The 24,182-nt window shown below is 37.6% G+C and overlaps 1 protein-coding gene across 2 annotated transcripts in view; it reads left to right on the forward strand.

Moving 5' to 3' along the window:
* Positions 1-24,182, forward strand: part of LOC149543281 (nodulin homeobox-like) — a 182,936-nt gene that overhangs the window by 80,517 nt on the left and 78,237 nt on the right. For both annotated transcript variants that reach the window (XR_016355613.1, XM_089798127.1), the window contains exons 6-12: positions 7,832-8,056; positions 8,311-8,442; positions 8,624-8,719; positions 8,827-8,988; positions 9,094-9,421; positions 9,563-9,688; positions 9,818-9,884. Coding sequence is in view for 1 of the 2 variants with exons in the window: in XM_089798127.1 (XP_089654253.1) it covers positions 7,832-8,056; positions 8,311-8,442; positions 8,624-8,719; positions 8,827-8,988; positions 9,094-9,421; positions 9,563-9,688; positions 9,818-9,884 (1,136 nt within the window). In the remaining variant the exon portion in view is untranslated. The remainder of the gene's footprint in view (positions 1-7,831; positions 8,057-8,310; positions 8,443-8,623; positions 8,720-8,826; positions 8,989-9,093; positions 9,422-9,562; positions 9,689-9,817; positions 9,885-24,182) is intronic.

The following is a 24,182-nucleotide window of genomic DNA, read 5'->3' on the forward strand; positions in this document are numbered from 1 at the left end:
TCTAGTTTACAAGAAAGGAAACTATTAAAAACTTCCATAACTAACTTCTACCAATACATTGATAAGGTATCATGATGAAACACTTTTATATATATACATCCCAAGGAATAACATTAAATTAAGATAAGGAACGTACAAAGGATCAAGAGTCATACATGTATCAAATATTTGTCAAGGTGTTGTGCAAGCCTCGACATTTGGTGAAGAGGAGAAGCATTGACATAGGCTTAACCTCCCAACCGCGGACCTTAACTTATCCCTACACAATCTCATATGAGAAAGACCCTCCCTACCCTAGGGTTTGACTTGGGGCACCATCGTCTTGCCACCCGAGCATTTTGGTGTTAGGGTGTCAAGTAAGTAGCAGACAAGGTAGTGGAAATCCTCCATCAAGCTCCACCTCTGTCAGCTAGCACTTTGACCTCTAGTGATCAATTGTGGCATGCATGCCACCAACTTGCCTTGGCCAATGATTTAGAGGGGCATTTTGGAAGCACGATCACTCGCCGCTCGACTTGACATTTGGAATATATTTTGGACAACCATGAGCTGACTCGATATATGTAGTTTTAATTATTCATTTACTTTTGTTACTGACAATCAATTGTTCTTGCAGGAGTTTCTCCTCCCCACCATTCATGCTTGACCCTCCTGATCTTGGATGTATCCTTGGAGATTTCTGTGTATATAAAACATTTCTACTTATCAATCAGAATTACTTCCTCAATTCTGAGACTTCTCGAATGGCATATGGTCGATACCATTGTACAAGTCAGATCGATGCCTCTTGGAAAATATATCAGAGCTCGTGAGATATAAATAATGTATATGGTAAATATTTTAAAATGTGTTTGCAAACAGTCACAATGGTGTGAGACAAATCATGGCTGAGCAGGTCTATAAGATTACCAGCACTCAATATGCATGGAATAAACAAGATGAAATAGTTCCTATACTTACTGGAGCATTGTACTAAAGCCTTACTACATTCATTCAATATTATCGTGGGGAACCATCTTGAAACAACTAGAAAATATATAAAACATATGAAATCAAAGCTTAAGTAAATGGTTGCATGACTTGAGAATGGTGATTGCATTCAGTTATCACGGCTTGTAATCACAAGGCTTCAATACGAGAATTGAATTTTGTTCTGATGGCAATAGTATGGCTTATCCTGTAGCTTGGGTACTGTGCTATGTAACAAAACAATATACTTGCAGTTGGAAGATGAATGCTTTGCTCGATGAACTCAGAGCCACAAAAGATGCGAAAAGAGATGGAGATAGAGAGCCTTTCTCCAACAGCGGGAAGCATTAACATAGACCACCCACACACTTTTTCAGTTACAAGAAAAGGAGTGACAGTGCATAGCCAACCATCGGTCACAAGTAACTCCAAACTTTTAAAATTTGAAAAGGAATAATGCCAATATGAAGGAGGCAAACACTCATTGATATGGAGCCAAATTAAAGACATGAAGATTATACTTTCTCAAAGTTTATATTAAATATATATCGGCATCATGCTATTGGTGTCCTATAATTGTACGTACACCTATACAGACACACACACACACACATACGTGCATTGTTTACCGTATGGATTAATTAAGCAACGCACATAGGAAATAGACACGAACACTGAACAGCAAATAGCAGAACTCTTATTATTATTCGCATATACCAACAATACATTATGCTTCGATGATAAGATATGATGATAAGCTGTCTACAATGCTTCTCGAAGGGTTTATAAATACTTTCCGAAGAACCTTCCCGAAGGTATCGGTCGGCCAGGTACATTATACCCGCCACAAACTGTTTTACCCGTCGGCTACATAACAAAACTTCTACCGAAGGGACTCGTCGGCCGATGCACAATTTCTTTCGACGACACCATCCCCCCCAAAAAGAAAAGTCCCCTGACGACGAGCAAAATTAGGAGACAACCCACAATCAAGAAAAAAGAAAAACTAGAGAGAAGAAGGAGGGTTCCTAGAAGAGTGCTGATGACGACGCAACTCATACACCTGGTCAGTCCGGATGCACAGATCTGTCTGAATCTGTGAATTAACTTCTACGACCTCCTTCAGTAGAAGTGCAGCAACCATAGCCTGTCTCTTGGCCAATTGTAACTCATGCTCTGCTGCATCTTTATCTCGGATAGCTGCGTCCTTCTCCTGTACCACTGCTGCCATATCCTTCAAGAGTTTTGCCCGTTCTGCTGCCCATGCTGCCTGCTTGTCGGCCAAATCAGTGGCTAACTTTTCTGTTGCCTCTTTTTCAACTGCTAGAGATCTCTAAGCTACAACACTGTCTGCTGCCCTATCCGCCTTCGCGCGCTGCCGCGCATAGTAAACTTCTTTGTACAGTCCCACGATCTCATGTGCCAACTTCATCATTGGAGTGTCACTCGGTCCCAACTCCGGCTCAGTGGCCCAATCTGCCAACATTTCTGGTGTCTCAACTGTCGGCCACCCTCTATCAACAAAGCAAGTCTGAAATCGCTTAGGAGAAATCCCACGAATATACGCACGAATCAAATGCCACTCCCTTCGCCGAGTGAGAGCCTGAATCGCCACATCATGCCCTTTCTTTAATGCAGACTTCATAGTCCTGAGGTAATCCCTGCACCTGTCCTCATCTGACCCGTAATCCTCCTTGGCGAAGTCCTCGAATGACCATTCGGGATCACTATTGTCCTCCTCATCAGCGGGAGCCATGCCCACATCCGGTGTCGCCTCCTCCGTTGTCGGCGCAATCACAGCATGTGGCATTCCCTCCTCCTGAGACTGGGGCTCTGGTACAGGTGCTACTCCGGAATAGCTAGGGGACTGAATGGACGGGCCAGGTTTGTCAGGGACGAGTCGGAACTGCTGCCTCAGAAAAACACTGGCTCTATCCATGATCTCTGGTTGCGCTGGGTCCATACACTCTTGTACTCCTCCGTCTGGTAGTTCTCTACTGGAAGTGCCTGAGCTTCTGCTGATTGTGCTACTGTAACAACTGCTGTTGGCTGACTTATGGTAGACGCCACGGGTGCTGCTACCGGAAGTGCTTCAGGAGTTGCAGAAGTCTCTCAGTCGACGGGTGCGGCTAGGTGGGCAAAGCCGACTGTAAATCCTACCCCCGACCGGACAGGAGAAGGTCGTACCCCATGTTGCCATGGTGCCGCTAGTGTGACTGCTTGGTGGGATCCTCCAGTCATCAATATCGGTCGCCGAGTCTACCCAAATCTTGGAATGTGAGCCATGTGTAGGCCTCGGGGTAACAACTCGGAAGTCATAGGAACCGTAGTACGCGGAAATAGCAAGGGGGTAGCCGTGACAATCTGAACTGCTTCATTATCCTCGCCCTCGCCTTCTTCTTCCTCCACACTATCCTGCTCAGAAGATGTCTCCTATCGGTCACTGTCAGTATCATCTGCCATGTCCATCCGGGGCCTCTTTTGACCTGCTGAACCCTTCTGCCCAGAGATTGTGTCCAAGTGCTTCCATTGCATGATAGGAGGTTCTCCTGGAGCCAGTGGTCCAGGTTGTGCCTCAATCTCCTCTGTTGGAATCACCCCTGCTACAACATCCAAGAATAGATCAATGGCGTAATGAGGCATATAGAAAGTCTTGTGCTGGAGAGTCATGAATTCATGCATCTGTTCAGCCAGCACAGACGCCCAATCATACACTTTCCCAGTTATTATGCCGTTCATCATGGACACCTGCGGAAATGTGATATCCGATGCCCTAGAAGATCCCGTGAGCTTGCTTTTGACTAAGTCCATCAGACACCGCCATGGCCCTCCAGATCGTTTCACATGTTTTACAATGTCGAATGGGATCAGCTGCTTCATCACCATCAAATTTAGGCAATTTTTCCTTCGGACCTGCCATTTGTTGTGTACCTGCGCTGTTTTGCACTCCCGCGTTGTTTTGAGCACTCGCGCTATTCTGAGCTCCCGCGTTGTTTTGAACACCCGCGCTGTTCTGCACACCCGCGCTGTTCTCAACACCCACGCTGTTTTCTACTTCCGCTTTGTTTTCTACTTCCGCGTTGTTTTCAACACCCACGCTGTTTTGGACTTCCGCGCTGTTTGGTGAAGAAGAGGGTTCGTCAACCGAAGCTGTCCGTTCCGGAAGTATATCTCGGACGAAGAGGTCACTCCACGCTCGTGCTCCTTCGGCACTCCGAGCCGTGCGAGTCAATCTCCTTTCGTTAGGATTCTCTTCCCGTGGCGTATGCAGGTTCAGAAACTCCTCTCTCGCTTCTTCCACCAAATCAAGCCGTTGTCGAGTCTCCTTCAACAATCCTTCCGCGCTCTTGTTTCCGTCGGAAATCTTCTGCAACCTCCTTCGACGCTCTATCTGCTGAGCCAAAATTAAATTTTCCTGCGCAACGCGTATGTCATCTTTTTCCTTCAGCTTACTCTTAGCTTTGTTCAACTGATTCGGCATTTAATTCATATTTGCCTGCCTGCGTGCCAGATCCATTGGGCAACGGCGCCAAATGTTTACCGTATGGATTAATTAAGCAACGCACACAGGAAATAGACACGAACACTGAACAGCAAATAGCAGAACTCTTATTATTATTCGCATATACCAACAATACATTATGCTTCGATGATAAGATATGATGATAAGCTGTCTACAATGCTTCCCGAAGGGTTTATAAATACTTTCCGAAGAACCTTCCCGAAGGTATCGGTCGGCCAGGTACATTATAGCCGCCACAAACTGTTTTACCCGTCGGCTACATAACAAAACTTCTACCGAAGGGACTCGTCGGCCGATGCACAATTTCTTCCGACGACATGCGTATGTAATTTGAATCATGAGCTTCTTTTTATCAATATATTAATTTAGGCACACACACATATATACATTTATACATGTAGGTGCAATTTTAGGTGTTAAAATATCATGGTGACAATAGATAGAGTTACATTTCGATGATTACTCCATGGTTGCAAAAATAGAAGGAAGGTAACATTTTTATTTTTATTTTAATAGACGTTTAATGTTTTTCTTGTATTAAGAACCAATTGGGTAGCTCATGATTGTCCAAGGTATACTCTGTGTTGCCTAGCCGTTAAATCCTTCACCAAGATGGTTAGAGCCCATACCTGATGACTTGTCAGTTTAACAATGCTTCTCCCCTCTTCATCTACTCCTGCATCAAGAAAAAAAAAAAACTTACACTATAATAACATATTCCTCAAATTTAAATATAGATAACTATAAACAAAAGCTTTTCATACTTTCACAATGGCTAAACCACCATACCACTAATAACTATCTTTATAATTTCTTGAAATGTAAATATTCATTTTTAATTGAGTTGTAACGAGAAATTAACAAGTAGTTTTCACATGAATCAAAATGGTTAACCGTAATTTCCATTTCACAAGATCATAACATTCAACTGTTTTTAACTGTCTAACTGTCATTGACATGAAACATATAACGGCTATATGATTATTTTAAATGGACGAAAATTTGGGATGTAACAGACCGGTTGGACAGAGCATAATCAACCACACCAGTCTTACCGCCATGAGGTCTGCAAGTGAAGAATTGAGAACCTGGGAAGCAAGCATGTGTATCACAGACCACCAAATTCAAAGACTCGCTGAGCTGATGGAGATGCCAACCATACTTGGTAAAATCTCCCGAAACATCATCAGGAAATCAGAACATAGTGATTTGTCTGCCAAGTATTTGTCAAAATGTCAAACATCCAAATTTGAAGAAAGTAGATCAGAATTATCAAGGGTTCCTATGGTATAGGAGCTACAAAAAAAGCGAGAGTAAAAAATAGCCACAACAACCAGGGACATATATACTAAAAACTATAAAAAAGAAGCCACTAAATGGAAGATATGCAAAAACAGCAATGGAGGAACCTATGCATAATGGCTAAACTAAAAAACATGCTGTTCTTAACTTTAGCATGGATAATAAAGTCTGTCTGAATTTTATGGGGTTGCATCTGATGCCAAGTTAGCTGATCAGGCTGTAAGAGCTTCTTTTCTTTTTCCTTTGTCCTTCAACCCATTTGCTGATGGGGATGTAAAGATTTCTGTTATTAACTGCCAACTTGAGTTTACTTGTGTTCCTGCGGATGCATTGGAGGGCATTACTGAAATACCTAGTACATAAGTAGAGTGTGGGTCACATCTTTGTGACTCTCTGTCTAACTCCTAGAGTGGGAGGAGTAGGATCTCAAAACACATTTTCCAACAGTAAGGTAATGGTTGAATTATAGTTGACTTGGGCTCTCCCCCATTGCTTGAGATTCTTGTACACCTTGGTAAGTTTGCCTGAAACAGGGTTGCTTTTTGTCAACAAGTTATTGGCTTGAATGTACTAAATGCCAATATAGTGCTTTCCTAGAAACCAAATGTCATCTTGGAGGGTATTATCTCATCTCATCCTAGTATTTATGGTGTGATTAGGATTGCCGAGGTGTGTAGATGTGGTCACATGGCCTTGGGTTTACTCCAATGAGAGGATGGATTATGATGAAAAGTAAAATAATGGATGTACAATATGAACCAAGGCTTGGGAATGGGCATATGGGTGTCACGCATGACATCTAAACTGAAACTTTCTTGGGTAGCAGAAGAAGTTTATGGGACCTAGTTCCTTCCAAATAAGATAGCTCATGTTTATAATACTCCTGTTGTTTGTGGATCTTCAGACCTGCAGCATAGCTATCCAAGGTGATCAAATAAGATAACTGTTCTTGTTGATTATGCTTCCCTTGTGTAAGGATGTCCAAACCTGCAGAGTGCTTATCCGAGGTGGTTATATAGTGGGATGTACATTATTTTAGTTAGTTATTGCTGCAAAACTTGGCACTTTTGAATTGGAAACCCTTGTCTGGGATTGGAGCTGCAAACTAGGAAATTAAGCTTGGTCTCACCCTGATGGTGATGGTGATCCATGATTTCAATTACTGAAAACAAAATCTGTCTGTAGAGGCAAGTGTTGGGAAACTTCTGGATGATAACAGTTACTAGTGATAGCTGCTGATATGTTAGAGAAAAGACTTGTTCCCTTCACGATGACCTAGTAGCACCATTAGAATTTTGGGTTATTTTATTGGTGCTAATACATTTCAATTTTTTTTTTTTGATCAAAGAACAAGAAGAGGAGGCTCATTGATAATTTGTCTCTCGCCTTTAGTTTTCCTTTCTGTTAACATTTAGAATCTAGATGTCATAATAAGAGCAGGTGGCTCAAAAAATAATTCTTTTTTGCCAAATCCTAAGGAAGATCTATGTCTTTGTTGTTGAGCAACATGCTTTAATAACAATATATTCAATGTGGATGCCTTTGGATGTTTATAAATACAATACAAAATGACACTCGTTGCATTCTTATGGAGCAGAAGCGAAATAGTATGCAAATTGCCCTTATGGTTGAAATTTTGAAATCATCGAGTGGTCAAGTCCAAGATAGCATTGTGTGCATTTTTGTTGTTTAAACATGCTTGTGTTCATGATAGACCTTAATGGAGTTGGTCTACATGATGGACTCATTCAAGGAACCGGACCCTGCTACCAGCCATATTGATAGGCTAAAATTTTAACTTTACCTTTACCTTTACCTTTTGAGCTTTTACTTTCTTTCTATCGTATCTTTTTATTCATTAAGGATTTGTATTTGAAGAGTTATGCATCAACATACAGATTTGCTGATACAGTTGATGCATGCAACAATCTAGTTTAATTTGTAAAAGATTGATGAAAGCCATTTTTTGACAGTGATGTAATTTTTTATTTATTTTGTTTAAGCCTTTGTTGATTGATGAATTTTTTTTTAGTACAGGTTGATGTATTCATGGAAGCTGCATTTGACTCAGTAAGAAAAGACATTGGATTTCTAGAACTGGAGCTTCATGCTTTGAGTTCCAAACAGCTCAACAAAAAATCAACTATTACTGCTGTTGAAACTACAGCTTGTACTGCTGCACAGCAATGTGAAGCCTCAATTCAAACACTCCATTCTCTCTGTCTGCAGAAGTCGTTTAGAGAGCGACTTCTTCAAAATAGGGTCAGACGTTAAGAGTGCTATTTCAATTTTTTAATTCTTTAATGTGTAGAATCTGTTTACTTGTGACTTGAATAGATCTTTATGGTTTGATGATGAATTGTGTGTTCTTTTTTTAAACTTATGTAGTTGATGGAAAGTAATTTGAGCTTAATTTCTTTCCCCTTATTTATTTTTAAAGATGCAAATAAGGACAATTTTTATATCTTCGTATTTTGACATTGACCTCTAGTGACCCATAATTTTTAAGTGTTCAGGAACTCTGCGAGAATGGTGGTGTACTTTCCTTGGCCATATCAGTACTGAAGTTGAAAGTACCATTGAATTTTACAGATGCAACATATGTTGTTGCTTCAGTGTCTCGTTTAAAATCCAAAGTTCTATCAATGGTGCGCATTTAAATTTCACATTGCAACATTGCAAAAAAGATAACTTTTATTTTGATGAATGTTTTAAATTTAACATCCATAATTTCCTTCATTATAGTTTGTCTTGTTAATTTTAAATAACTATTAGTGAACCATGATATAGTTAGATTGTCCATTGATTAACATTTTACATTTCTTGCAGTTGCTCCAACTGTGTGAGTCAGAAAATTGCTCATATTTGGATAAAGTTGCTAATTCTCCAAGGAGCATGCACTTGGCACTCTCACTAGTATCTGAGGTCAGATACTTGAAATTATTTTTTAGAATAATTACACAAGCTTATATTCTATGCCCTGTTTCAAAGTTCTGTCCTGAATATTCATCTGATTTGAACTATTGTCTCAGGTCCTTGATTTGTTAAAAATTACCTTGCAAAAAGGACCACAACCATTTAAGGTATATACAGGCAATGATAGCCCTAAGGGTTACATTCTCCTGAATTCAATGCGACTTGTCGATAACTTGTCAAATGACACAAACTTCCGCACTTTGATCATTAATAATATTGTGAGTAATTTCTTTCTGTTTATCATGTTTAAATAAAAATAAATTAATCTAAATCACATAACATTATGTTTATTCCTTTAATCTTTCCAGCGTGGACTGTTGTAGACTGGAGACCTACTTCAAGTATTGGCATTACCCCCAGAAAAGTTTTTGTCATGTTGGTGTACGGTGGACTTGCCAGAATCAGAGGAAGATGCTATTCTTACGTATGATCCTTTCCACGCTGCTGGGGCAGTTATGGTATTATCTACGAGTGCAGCGATCTGTGGTCTTTCAACTTCAGTACCTCTGACAACAGAACCAAACAGGGCAACAAGTGGGTGTGCTTTGAGATTGAATTGCATCCCTCCTGCTGTTTATGCTCAACAAAGGACAGCATCAATGGTGAACATACTTGCAAATCTACATTGTTACGTGCCAGGTGTTTGTAAAGGTAATATCCATATGTGTATCTATTCTTTTCTTAATGACTTCGTTAATATCTTTACTTGCAAAGTATCATTTTTAATTTTGTATACTTCTGAATATATTGTAATAATTCTGATTTTGTTTCATTATTTTTGCTGCTGTGCAGAAGAAGTGAAGAACCAGTTCTTCAATAGGTTTCTTGATTGCTTGGCTATGCAGCATCTTAATCAATCTAGTGAATACTTTTGTGGCTCTGAAGCACAGACAACTGTTCAAATATGCAAAAATCTCTGTAAATTCCTAATGTGCTTTGACTATATTATCGAATCAGATGCTTAATGATTGTTCAGTGTATGGTGTTTTTGTATTTCATTGTAATATTTTAAAGTGTTATACTAATTTTTTTGAGCTGAATATGCAGGCACCTTACGGGAGCATGCAATACTATTAATCCCTAGTTTACATTTGGAAGATGTGGAAGTTCTTAGGTAACATGTACCACGTTGCTATCAACTTTTTAATTTCATACTAGTGAAGGAAATGCTTGTTTTAAATTTATGTGGTGTAATGTGTTTCGTCTTTTCCACCGAAATTTGATGCTTCATGTTTTGGATAAGTTATGTTTACATATGATGTATTTTAATGTCTCTATTAAATATTTAACTAACACGAATCCAGGTTGTGTTTATGCATGTAAAACTTTTACTGACATACATGGGACAATAAAATAAAATTAAAAATTCTTAATGACCATTACAGGGCAAGCATCTCATTACTGCAACAAAATGCTTACTGATCATCTCATTTATTATTATAAGTTGATATAGCTGAAACTCGGTATAAATCTGGTAGAAATACTTGAACTAATATTCAAAACCCAAGTGTAATAAATTTGGTCTGTATGACTACAAAGAAGAGAGATTTAAATGTTTAGATGAGTCCTTGTGCTGTGGGTGAAAATTAAATTACTTAAGTTTCTGTATTGGTCTGTATGCCTAAAAGAAGAGGATCTTGTATAATTCAGAAGTGTATTTGGGCTGTGGATGAAATTTAGATTTTTCGATGTCTGTATAGATGTTTTCTTGGAGGAAATTGTCTGATGTTTCTTCGTCTTTTCTAGATTTAAAAGATTGTTTAGGTTTATTACAGATCAAACACTTATTTTAGGTAATTGTTTTCTGTCAAGCAAAGACCAATTTTGTTCCATCAACCATATGGATAATTCATGCAATAGGTTTTTAAACAGTTTACCTGCTGTGATTCTGGAAAATGTATACAGCTTTCGAAGCAAGTCCAAAGATCAATGGACAGATCCTGCTAGTAAATTGAAAAGGACCAATCAGAAGTTGAGGACAACATCAGATATTATACAATCACAGTGTAGAGCATGCCTACCCAACTAATTTTAGTGTCATTTCTCATGGTTTTTGGATTCCCCTTGGCCAGTTGTGGGTGTGCTGCTGTCAGCTTCATGTTGAGACAGATGACCGTATTTTACATATATTGTAAGGGTTTATTGTCTTTCTTCTCTCTAGTAGGTTGAGCTTAGAAAGAGTGACTGGTCTGCTATGCAATATATGGGAGATGTCACTTTATAGGCAAAGAAGCTGGTGGTTCTCTATCCATGTTCTTTTGCTGCCATATGCAAACGTGCTTGGCCATGTTCCTTTGTGATGTTATCACTTTTAGGTTACATTACTAGAATTGTGCATATCGGCTGGGAGGGTGCTTGGGTTTGGTTTGGCTCTAATTTGGGTTTGCCCAGGGTTCATAGTAGGCACTTGGATTGTCGTGAGTTTCGTGAAGCTGAACCCACAGCAGATCTTGGCACTTGGGCTGAACCCAGGCGAACCCAATACCTTGGGCATTCAAAAATGACCCCACAATGAAAAATAACATTTTAAAACTGAAAAAAGGTATCTCATCCCCAACTCTCAATTTATGAGTATTACTCTTCTTATAGTTATATAGTTTTAGTTATACTTTATACTTTTGATGTTTAAACACACACACACACACACACACACAAATATACATATACATGTATATATAGATAGGTATATATGTATCGTTAAACATATATATGCATATATACATACATACAATGAATTTATGATGTATGCATATGTTTGTATGTATATATATCTATTGTAATGTCCTGTATTAAATAATTAAGTTGAAGTTATCAAATTATATCTAACTAAAGGACAACTTAGTTTAATCATTTAATTAGCTGATAGGCTATTGTATGAGAAAACTTTGGCCAAAATCTCTAGATGTCTCACACTAGAGACGGTCGTTGGGGAATTTTGTCGATCTCCAAAAGCTGTTAGTAAAATTATTTTTTGACTTTTTTTGTCCTTAATTTTGGCTTCACAAAATTAGGGCAACCCTACGTAATTTTCTTATGGATTAGTATGTGCATCCTCTTAGTTTTAAGGTATTGATGAATTATCATAAAGACAATTCGTTCACCTTGAATTGAACGCTCTATCTTGCATTTCTTTTGAAGGTTTCTGTCAAGTTGAATCCCAAATTGTTCGCTAGTAAGAGTTTTTTTTCTCTGACTGTGAACGCTTGATTTTTGATAATCCTTTGCATCATTCTTTGTTGTTCTTTATGTTGTAAATGGTTTATAGTCTTGTTTTTGCCTTAGGTGAATAGCCCTTTGAATTCTGTTTGTTTCGAGCTAACTCATGTCGAACTTGGAGTTGTCTAGCTCAAGTTATAAGGGTAAAAGTGGGGTTTTTCAGGACAATTGCATATCTTGATTAAAAATAATCTCTTAAAAGTGGGTTTTTTTATTGGTGAAAGCATTATATAAAAGTATATTTGATATTTAAAGTGGATTTTGTGGTCCATTTTAAAATTTCAACTCATTCTGAGTTGATTTAACTATAGTTTTTAATGTTTTATGAAACCTATTTCAAGATTATTTTTAATGTTACTTTAAAAATAGCTATAGTTAAGTATTAAATTTAATTACATAAGACAACTTAAATGCTTAAAAGTGGGTTTTTTTATTACTTATTGCATACATCAACATGTAAATCACCATTTGAAAACCCACTTCCGATAATTATAAGTCCTAATTAATTAAATGGACATTTTCAATGCAATAACACATTTTAATGTGTTAATTGGGTTTTAAATATGTAATTGCATATTGAAAATTTATTAAATCAATGTAAGCAGGAAATTCTAAACCAACTCATATGTTGTTGCATGAATAATTTTATTTGATATATATTAATGCACTCAAATGGAGTTTTTAAGACTCATTGCATATACAACTATTAAATCACCACTTAATAGACTTTTGAAATCAAATTGCATGCTTTTATAACATGTAAGTGCTCTCCAAAAGTTTTCACTTAACAAAGACATAAGTGGTGATTTTGGACCCAACTACATGTGTATATGATGTTTAAAAACTCATTTCCACTTAGCCTAAGCCAAAGTGGCATTTTTAGCCCAACTTCATAGTTTCAAAACACATGTAAATGGCCATGAAAAATGTGTTTTTAATGACTTTTCCACTAAGGCATAGTGGTTATTTTTGGATCAATTGCATATGCTCTCAAACATGTAAATGATCGCAAGAAGTGCGTTTTGCATTAAGTCATAAGTTAAAGACTCATAGTGGCGATTTTTTACCCTATTGCATGTGTTTTAAAAATGTGTTAATGTCCTCCAAACATGTGTCTAATGAAGGCATTTGTATAATAGAAGCTAAGTGGCGATTTTACTTGCCATTGCATGTGTCAAAATAACATGCGTTTGCCTTCTAATATTGCGTTTTCCTCTTCAAGGCTGAGTGGCGATTTTGTTAGTGGGAGCGGAAATTTTGGTATATGCGTTTGCTCTCCAAAAATGCGTTTGAAGGCAGTTTTTGAACAGGTCTTGATAGGTGTTGATTTTTATTGCTATTACATGCCTTTTTAATGCATGCGTTTGCCCTCCAAAAATGCGTTTGCAAGCAGCAAAGTCTCCTTCAAAGCTAAGTGGCGATTTTGTGAGAGTATGTTCTTTATTACATGCATTTGGTAAAATGCAGCCTGCCTAGGACACATTTTTAGCCAAAAATGCTGCATTTCTTCATGATTCTTGGTTTCTAATCACTCCAAGAAGAAATTTAGGGTATGTATTTCGATTTCTAGCTTGCTCTTCATCATTTCCAAGCTTAAAATGATGCCTTAGACGTCATTTTTGAATGTATTTGCATATGGCATTGATTTGGTCAAAGTTTGTTGCTAGTTTTGGGCATTTAATCTCTCTAAGTTTCTAACTATCTCCACATGTTCAAATTTGAATCTTGACTATCTCTAAGGTTTGAAATTTGAAGTGTTATAAGTTTTGTGATATTAAACAAATCTTAATCCACAATCTCTTGGATTTATTTTTGGGTTTATCAAGATTTGAAAAAAAGTTGTTATTTTGTGGTTGGTGGAGCAGTATGTTTTTCCCTTATTTTCCTGAAGGCATTTTGGTCTTGTTGAATTTCTTATTGCAAGTCTTTCAATTTCCATTTTCAGATTTGCATGTTTTTGTATATATTTTGTCTCTTCTTTTTCTTCCGTCTTGTTTTTCTAAGTTGCATGTGCAAGGTTTCATTTACTTGCATATGCAGTTGGGGTAAAGTCCCGTTCTAATATGGAAGCAAGTCCCTCTTTTTCCCCACATGAGAATGCAAGTGCAAGTCCCACCAATATGCATTCCATAAACTTGCATATGGCTGCCCCATGGTTGAAGAAGAATTTCCCACATGCTTGTCGGATACATAGTATAACTTACATCTATTAAAGCATGCTATGTTGCCATTTCATTTCACTTCACTCCTTATTTGCATGTCTTAAAGTTCGATGTTTGCATATGCAATCCACTCCAAAAAATCCATTTTTGGCTATTTTAGTCATATTTGAGCCATTATGAGCTTGACCCATTTGTTCATTCGCTGTTTGCAACTATCCCCTTCATTCTCCCTATCCGTACCTTGCCAAGTCCATGTTTCTACACAACAAAGTTTGATATGGACTCCTCATATGATGATGTTCATACACTATAGGGTTTTCATGTAATAGTTACACAAGCACAATGTTCTGAGATGTCAAAGGAGATTGCACCAGCAAAAAGCAAAGACAAAAAGAAGGTGAAGTCCCAATATGATTAGTACCACAACTCCATCCCGCCATCTCAAGTGACTTTTTACATGAGGAGGTTCATGATACTGATATATCACATATGAACATTGAATATTTCCTCACAAGGGTTAATGCTGAAGCTACCGAGAATATGACTTGGATCAAGAGGATTCATAAGCACTTGTTGTCTTCATTTCCCTTGGCGGCTCATGAACCTGAGTTCATTCTTGCATGTGCCTGACACTTTCATGTGGCTTCTAGAACTATCAGAGATCAGGATGGTAACACGATCATTAGTCTTGACCCAAAAACTATTGATCGTATCTCTCATGTTCCTCATACTCCAATGGTAACCAATATTACCAAACAAAAGGCATTGGAAAGATGGAATAGTGACATGTTGTATGTTGCAGACATGTTAATGTCAATTGGTTGATCACTAAGAGGCCGAACCTTGTTAGATTGCCAAAGGGCATGCACTGTTGTGATTTCAAGGAGGAGATTAGTGATCTCATCACATTGCTTAGCTGCCTAGCTGGACTCAAAGATTCAAATGTTTTCGACCCTTGTAAGTAAATTACATTCACCTCACCTTAAGAGCAAAAGAACATTTTCTAGGCAGAATTAATAAGTGATTTGATCTGCGAACAATTGGTGAGTGAGAAGGATATTGAAGTATTCAATATGAATTCTTACATTATTGTTGCTGCCTTGGATTCTTTTTTAGGCCTATCAACCAAAGATGACAGATCATTGGTGCATGTTTGGGAGTATTATGATCAATTGCTTCTCAAGCAAGCTGAATACACTGTCGTAGAGTACAAGATGCCTTCTTTGGGCATTATATGTGCTTATTTGATAAAGAACTCCAAAACAAACATGTCTCTGATGAAGCACGAAATAAAGTCAGTGAGTATGGTTGCATGTTCCTATAGTTTCCAAACCTCACATTTTTGCGAGTTGGATGTTTGAAAGGACAACAATACACTCTACCCGGATATCCTATAGACAAGATTGTACTCATGGAGCTAGCCAGGCAACTCATGGAGGTATAGGCCTATCAGTCTAACTTGCATAGACTAGGAGTAGGAATTTCTGTAAGAAATACTTTGAAGATTGGCGGATATTCTATAGATGCTACCAAAAACTAAGAACATGAAATGAGAACTTCAAAGAATCACTTTAAAGAAGTTCATGGCAAGAAGCTGTTTTGATTGGAGAGGACTAAATGATAAGATGAGGAAGCAGTTCATACATGTGTACTGCCTTGAAGATTTATGGGTTTATGTGAGTACCACGGTGGACATTCTGCGCTTGGATTATAGTCGGTTGACTTTGAAGCACATAGTAGACTTCAAACTTGCAGCAATCCTTGATGGAGTTGAAGGTGATCATATTCTAGATCCTGATTATGTTCGACATTGGATAGAAAAGTTGCCTATCCTTCCTCCTACATGGTTAAGTAAGGAGAACACTTGTATTTGGGATCGTTTTCAGCCTATCCTTGCTAATACAATATTTGGTTGAAAAATAACAATCTCAAATGCATCAAAATCAAATCCAGAAAATATTTTGATTCTTTTGGTCTGAGTGGTCTGATGGCAAAAATAAGGGTCAAAGGAAAGGATGAAACTTCAACTTCAGTAGTTGAGCCTCCTACTCAGTGTTTACCAAAGCTCACAATCAAAGAAGGAAAGACTACGGATAGGATACTTGAGGTAAAAGAAATTGAATCTTGAGCAATCCATATTGATTCAAGTGACGATGATATAGTTCGAGGAAAGGAACTTGCAGTCTCAACTCCACCTTCCATAGAATTTCACACGACACCAACTCTTCCAGACTCAACACCTGTATCAGATGAATCCCTTGATTTACCTTTGGGCATGGCAGTGGATGCATTCTCCACTGAACACCCACCTCTTAAAGACACAGTATTAGTGACTCCAACACAACTTATGTCCTCACCTGCACCTGCACTAGAGATAGAAGATGATCAGTATAATTATGAGAATGTGTTTGATGCATATTCTATGTCGATTCCATCTACTTCAACTAGGTCTATGGCATTGATTGATGTAACCTCAGCTCAGTTCGAGCAATTCATGATTGAGGTTATGCATGGTAGTCCTACACCTATGGCCATTCAAATTGAGACTCCTGCTATAGTCACTATTGTTATGCAAGATAATCTTGTAGGGACCATGGTGACTACTACTACAGCTGGTACATCTTCTTTCAGCCTTCCTCTATGGCTAATTACCATCACGCAAAAGAGGAAGAAAGAAGAAATCCCACCAGACGAGTTTGATAGGCAAGTTGCCAGACCAAAGGTTTCAAAGAACAAGAAAGCTAAAATAGTTTCTCGGGTTGTGGTTGATGACAACAACATCAAGTGCGCAAAAGTTGTTAAACCTCTTGTTAAAAAACTAATAGAAGAAATGTAGGCTGCTGATTACAAGTTCTCCAGAGTTGATCTTGGCAAACAAACTCGTTTGGGTTGTCGACAAGAGATGCACTTGACTCATTAGTTTCGGAAAATGACAAGTTGTGGGAAAAGAAAAATAGGCTGAAGCAAGAGAATGTGCATCTTTTGAAAACAATAGAAGAGATAAGAAATCTTCAAGTATTGAACTTGTCTCTTCCGAGTGCATAGAGAGACTTAAAAGAAAGGCGCAAACTGTAGATGAATGGGCTGCCATTATTGAATCACGAAGAGTTCAAATTATTCGAGATATCTATAGGATGCTGAGGAAGGGAAAGGAAGCTGTTGCCAAATTAAGTGATATTCAAGAATCCCTTAATTGACAATTAGAGTTGCTAGATGAAGACATTGGCTCCTGGAACAACATGATGGAGTTTGATTTGGATGCCTTGTGTGACTATGAAGTCATCTCATCTATTGAGATGTATCATGATTACATACATCTGATGACTAACAAAGAACAAGTCTTGCAACAACTCGTAAAAGGTGCTAAGGCAGCAGTGATCAAGATTAATAATGAAGAAGACATGATCAATGAATGCTACAAAAAGATGTGATGTGGAGTTATCATTGAAAATAATGAACTCAAGAAAGAACAAGATATCTTTATAGGATTCACTAAAGCAATTCACTTACAACTTGAAGCGGATGATTTCAATATCAGTGTGATGAATGCATTTACAAGCTAGAAGTGTTCTCTAGATGATCTACAGAGCAAAAAGGAAGTTTTTAACAAAGAAATTTCAGAAGCAACAAGTACATATTGAAAGTTCATAATGGTTGGTGAATACACCGGTGAGCCCGATGCTGATGTTGTGCATGACTCACTGCAGAAATTTGCAAAATAGTTGAGACTATGTGATTATTTCAAAATTTCAATATGTTTTAGAGTAGGATGACAAAATTACATGTAAAGAGCAATTATGTTGTAAGTACAGGATAACACGTCCCTGTATAATCAGCTCATGTAGTCAAGTTGCAATAGCATTAGGCATGCAACTTTGACTAAGTCAAATTAGTTAGGAGTTTGTTAGAGAATAAGGCAAGGTGGTTGAAGATTTACTTTTTTCCCTCCACCTCTCTCTTATTTTCCTATATAAAGAAGAGAGGTCATGGTAAATAATCATCTAATGCTTTATAGAAGAAGGTTGGGCTTGTAACTTGAAAACTTTGTATTTCTTGTTGCAAGTCTCTAAAGTGAATAAAGAAGCCAGTTTTTCCCAAACTTTGTGTTATGAGGCTTGGAATCAATCTTTGTTTTCTTACGTTGTATTGATTAATTCATCTTTGTTACTTTTATCTTTGTGAAGCATTTGAGCATGAGGTGTTGTTGAAGACTTTGAGCTTTAGAAAACAAGATTACTTTAGTTTAATAGTGGCTGCAAGTACGAAGAGTTAAAGACCTTTTGTTTTAATTCTTAGTATATCATTTCAAATTGAATAGTTGATAAGAGATTTTGTGCCTTATTAGCTATTCATCCTTTTATTCAAAGAGGATCGATCGTAAGAGACTGTAGGCTCTTATTCTCAATCGCATAAGTCAAGTTGTAACTGCTGTTTTAAAGTTGTTCTTACATCATTTTCTAAGCCACCAGTATTATCGTAGCAGCATATACCTTTTATTAATTCACAAATAGTTGTTGTTAGAATAAAATCATTTCTTAAAAAAGAGGAATTGATTTGGAGAACCACCCATTTGTCAATTCCAATTAGGTTTCTGTTGTAGCCACCTTCAGTAAGAAGGGAACCTCCCCTATTGTTGAGAGGAGAGATTTATCTTACTACACCGTTGCCTAAAGTTCCTATTTTGTAAGTTGTAGTTCTAGTGACTTACAAAGTTTTTAGCTAACAACTTCCTAATTCTAGGCAGAATGTTTAGAATCCAAATCGATGGATTTCTTTTTCTTTGCCATAATTTTTTTGTTTGGTTAAACTAATTTCAGCCACACTAGTAAAATAGCGTTGGAGATTCTCAAAGTTTTGACCAACGAAATGGTTCTAGAAGAGCCACCTGGAAAACCATTGGGCAAATATTAATATTGCAGCATGTTTTGTTGATGGAATTTTTCTTAGAGGCAAGGTTTGGTATCCTTGTCATTCCAGGCTACTTGCTACAAACTGCCAAGCTCATGTACAGGCTTAGTGGAATTGGGTTCCACCCTTGCTGACTACCATGTCGACTTTAGGCTATGCCTATGGGACAGGTAGCTTTATTTAATATTGTTTTATGAATATTTCTTATTGCAGTCTATTCTCTAGGTTCTGGCACTTTTAGGCTGACACAAGAGTTTAAAATAATTTTAGCTTTTGAAACATGTTTTTTTCATTCTCAGCTTGAAAAAGTATTAAAGTCATTTTAATTCAAAGAGGGAAATAAAGAGAAAGAAAAATGACATCAAGAGTCAAGCAGAGGGGAAATGAAGTCACAGGGATGAGCTATTAAAGAACATTAAGCAGCTCATTTTGGATATGCTTGGTTTATGTTTGGTTATTATTTTCTCTTGGAGGATTTTTTGAGCCTTAGTTTTCGTTTTGAAAACTTAGGACAAAAACCTTTAGGATTTCTCGGTGGATTGGATGGAAACCCAATTCATCTTTGGAGATGGATATTTTAGTGGCATTAGAGTTTGTTTTTGTACTAGCTTGTAAGGTTTCATGAGTAATGAAAATTAAGGCGAATGTATTTACCATTTACTTGTTCTATTGATGTTATAATGTGTGGTCTTAATAATTAGTAAATATTATTAAGTTGGGCACACTAGATTATTTCAATGGAGTTTGTTTAAATAGTTTGCATATATTATTCTATGTTGAGCATTTTCTGGAGATTCAGGACACAATCATTGTTCTCCCTTCCTACATCTCTCGCAGTTGGTCTCATGTGCTTTGTTTCAGTGTTACCCTAGTACTAGGGTACGTCGAGATGAGTTTTCAAGACGTGGGGAAAATGGGCCTCATTTTCTGGATGGCTAGGTGACGGCAGAGGGATGGTGGAAAGGGGAGGACGGCACAGGGAGGGGTGTTGTATAGTATACACATAGATATTGAAATGCTAGTTATGAAATGATGTTTCAGTAGAAGATAACAATTGTACATAGCAAAATTGCAACATGAGCTAGAACTATTGAACATTCAACATAGTAAGATATTGCATACCCAATAGTAACATTCAAAAATCATAATTCAAATAGAAATTAAAGTAGCCATCCCAGGGGTGACATGGTTGTGGAATGGTAGAGGTGGGGGTGCTTGGGTACTCAAGCATCCGGTGTGGGGATGCCTCGGGGACGAGTACTTCGAGTTTTGGGAGGGGGGTGTGAGTCCCTATGTTACATTGCGAGTCTGTTTTGCCCTTGGGTTCTTTAGAGTTTGTTCCCACAAGCTCCATATCTAGACTAACCATTATTTGCAGAGAGATGATAGAGTCTGTGAGCTATGTGACTTGGGGGTTGTTGAGACCGAGGCTAATTTTATTTTTGGCTCCTCTTCTTGGCTTCTCGCTTTTGTTCCTTGCTTGGTTGTTGTTGTCTTTGTTTTGGTTCTTTTTCTTTCCCCGACCACCATTGGGTGGGCTTGTTGGTGGCTTTTCTTTTATTACGCAAATATAGTCCCTTGGACCTGTTGTTGGTCTTTCATTGGACATTAAAAAATTTATCTTATCTAGAACATGCTAATTATTTATTTGCGCAAAGATGTTTATTCAATATTGTGAGTTATGTTTGTTGGGAAAAATAGTCTGTGGCGGCCATTGTACATCATGCTTGTGTTGGCAGTGGCTAGTGTCTCCCGTTGGATTCATAACATGGTTTATCAGCCTCATGTGTCTTTTATAAGTCTAGTGGTTGTATCACGCATTGACAGGTCAATCTTTTGGTGCAATGGCAACCCTAGCAGTTAACAAGTTATATTAGAGCTTGGTCACAGGTTTGAATCCTTGTAGGCCACAACGAGTAACGTTGGTAGTGGGCCAGTGTCTTGCACTAGATTCGTGACATGATTTAACAAGCTCCTATGTCGTCTATAAGTTTAGTGGTTGTATCAGGGATTGATAGGTCAATCTTTTGGTGCAATGACAACCCTAGTGGTTAACAACTTGGTGCTCTAATCTTTCTAAGGTTTGGCAATGTTTCGTAAGGAAAAAATTGGAAGTTTGGCATTTATGAGATCTTCTTGGCTGTGAACAGCTATTGCATATATCAGTTGCAGGCCAATTCATTGGTAAGTTAGAAGACTATATGTTGTGGAAAAAAATATATTCTAAAATTTGGTGGAACTATTGATGGATGTCACGAATAAGTATCAAGTGATGATTTCTTCCTCTACAACAAACATATGCCTAGCTGAAACTATTGAAGAGGCTTAATAATTTTGAGCCGAATATTGAAGGCTAATATAATTCTTATGCCGATAATTCCAATCAAATTCAGAATTATTTTGTAAGTGCAGGAGAGCATGTGCACTTATGAAATGGGAAGAATCGGGGGAGCTCATTATCTCAATAAGTCAGAAAACATTCCAAATTAACCATCTCCAAGTCTGAATGGTAAAAACGTATTGGCAGACCTCTTATCTTGTATGGTATCATGAAATTTAGGGAAAAAAAAATCTTTTGGCAGAATACTCTTTGTTTTCTATCAAACCTTTTTGCTTCTTTCCCTGCACGGGAGAAAGCAACGAGCCAGAGATAATGAATGCTAACAAGAATGGTATTAGCCTATTAGGGTTCACATAGAGGAAATGGTGCAAACACTACAGATGTTTAAGAAGTTATTTTCATTGCCGTGGAAGATACCAAAGACTCAGTGTTGGGAGTTCATGAGGAGTTTCTAATTTATCTGCTTCGTCAATCTCAGATTATAGTTGAGGAAAGGGAGGGAGATAATTTATAGCATGCTGGACAGCTTTCGATAAGACTAATACATGTTCATTACAAAGACAATTTGTTTCCTGCAAACTGTTTGACAAAATCACACATATTGGACAAGGACTTTTGGATAGTTTATTACAACCATGGACCCGTTGATAGCTGAAGATAACTCTGAGTTTCTGTAGTAACATTCTAAGGATGGCAGTTGCCTTGGGAGATATTTACAGCAATAGCAAAACCAGATCGCATGTAGTGATTATGTAAATTAGAACTTAGTAGAAATCTGGGAGGCTCAGAGACATGGTGCAGACCTGAGATTGAAGTATTAAGCCAAACCACTGTTGGAAATTGTACTTGGGTTTTGATTGTCTTATAATTTGCTGGCAATAATTCTTCATTAGTATATCAAGGTTTAGAAGTCACTTATCCCATCTGTTGGAAGGGAGGTTCTGAGTCCTTCGGTATAACTATAGTGTTTATTCAATAATGTCTGATGCTGTTACATAATTTGAGGCAATGCAGTATACAAATACAGACCGATACAAATGTTAAAAGCATTCTCTGTGTTGCAAATCAAGCACATACTAGGTGATTAAGTTCCCTGTGGTTGTTCAAGTTCAAGACTATTGAGGCAATTATAACAAGTCAACCATTCAATGCAACAATACAGTTCATTATCTTTAGCAGAAATTAAATCTTGTTATTGATTCGTCATATCAGTTTCCAACCAAAGGATGGTTCTGTGTAAACCTTTCTGAACCAAATGTCATCTTGCGAAAATTCGGTAAACTATACAATCATTGTCTGTTATCTCTTATTCAAAGAAGGGAACAAATTGGGAACTTTAAAAGCTCTGAGCTATTCAGTATTCCATACCTGAAAGTCAACATCACTTGTGAGTCTGAGGAATTAATCCTCGCAATCAAGGTTTCTTGTTTTCTGTAAATCTTCTGCAAATTCTGCATCTAATTCAAACTGATATAATACCTTCTAAGTGCTGGAGATTGTCTTGATCAATATCAGATTGAATATTGGTCCTTCTTTAGGAGATAATAGTTCTGCAATAATATGTATATCCTGCTATAATTCGTATGAGGTAATGTATGCTAAAGGAGCAGACTTAGATTTGTTGTGTGTCCTTTATCCACAAACATAACCTCCATAAATATGGCACCCAAGGGGCATGTCCCTAGAAGGGACATGTCCCTCTATAGAAATCGGTGCCTATTAGGGAATACAATAATTAGTATTTAAACTAACTATTTTGTTCAAGGTTAAACTAAAACAAGATTACCCCAAGGGAGACGCCGATCATACTTGAGAACTAAACAATTATATTTATAGGCCTTTCTTTACAAAGGCATCTTATGCATAATCAGATCTGTATGATCTGTTCCATCAGACCAGTATGATTTCAATGTTTCAGAATTGACATTTTCAAGTGAAGTGTTTGACAGAATGCTCTAGTAGTTGTGGTTTGTAAAATCGGGTCAGAACAGGGGTAGCATCTTACATTCCCAAGCTTTGAGGGTAGAAATCAGTTTGTTTCAGTTGCCAATCACATCAATGGCCAAAATTAAGGATGGAAGATTATTATCTACTTCCCTTCTTGCTTCACCAATGAAGGAAAAGGTACCTAGTTGGGAGAAAGCAACGAGGGACATTGCAAAGTTAAGAGGAATACTGTAACATACAGAAAGAAATGCTCAATCAGTACTGATCAAGACAATCCGCTTCTACATCACAAAACAAGAACAAAAGACATGATGCAACTACAACTATCTAGAAGTCCTTATGAGGAGTTTTTAGTGGTCATTGATTGACCTACAGGTGAACAAAGTTTCAAACCAGCCAAAGAAAAAAAACATTTTGAAGATAGAAATTTAGATTGTCTTTGAATTAATTTTCACAACAAAGGTCAAAACACATTGAATGTTTAGATAGGAGAGTTACCTTTCGTTTGGAGCTGGTTTGATAAGAATCCATTGAGATTTGAGGAAGATATAAGTGAATTTGTGAAAACTGGTTTGAAACCATAACTGCTCAGGGTTTTCAGTTTCACACAAATGTTCTTATCTCATCATTCCACTGGTAGAAAAATCTAATTCTTGGTGAAATTATAGATTTCAGGGCCAGCAATTAGGGTCTAACATCTCTATGTGATCGACCAAACAACAAGAGTTTGAAGGCTAATTGAATGACATACCTAAACTTGAGAGGCTTAGAAACTGAAAACTGAGGGATTTGGTGGTTTGGAGACATGCTTGAGTTGTTCCAAGTGGAGATTAGATTG

Source organism: Cupressus sempervirens, chromosome 8 (genome assembly GCF_028749045.1).
Source record: "Cupressus sempervirens isolate cs-2001-9-10 chromosome 8, ASM2874904v1, whole genome shotgun sequence".
NCBI classification, from domain to species: Eukaryota; Viridiplantae; Streptophyta; class Pinopsida; order Cupressales; family Cupressaceae; genus Cupressus; species Cupressus sempervirens.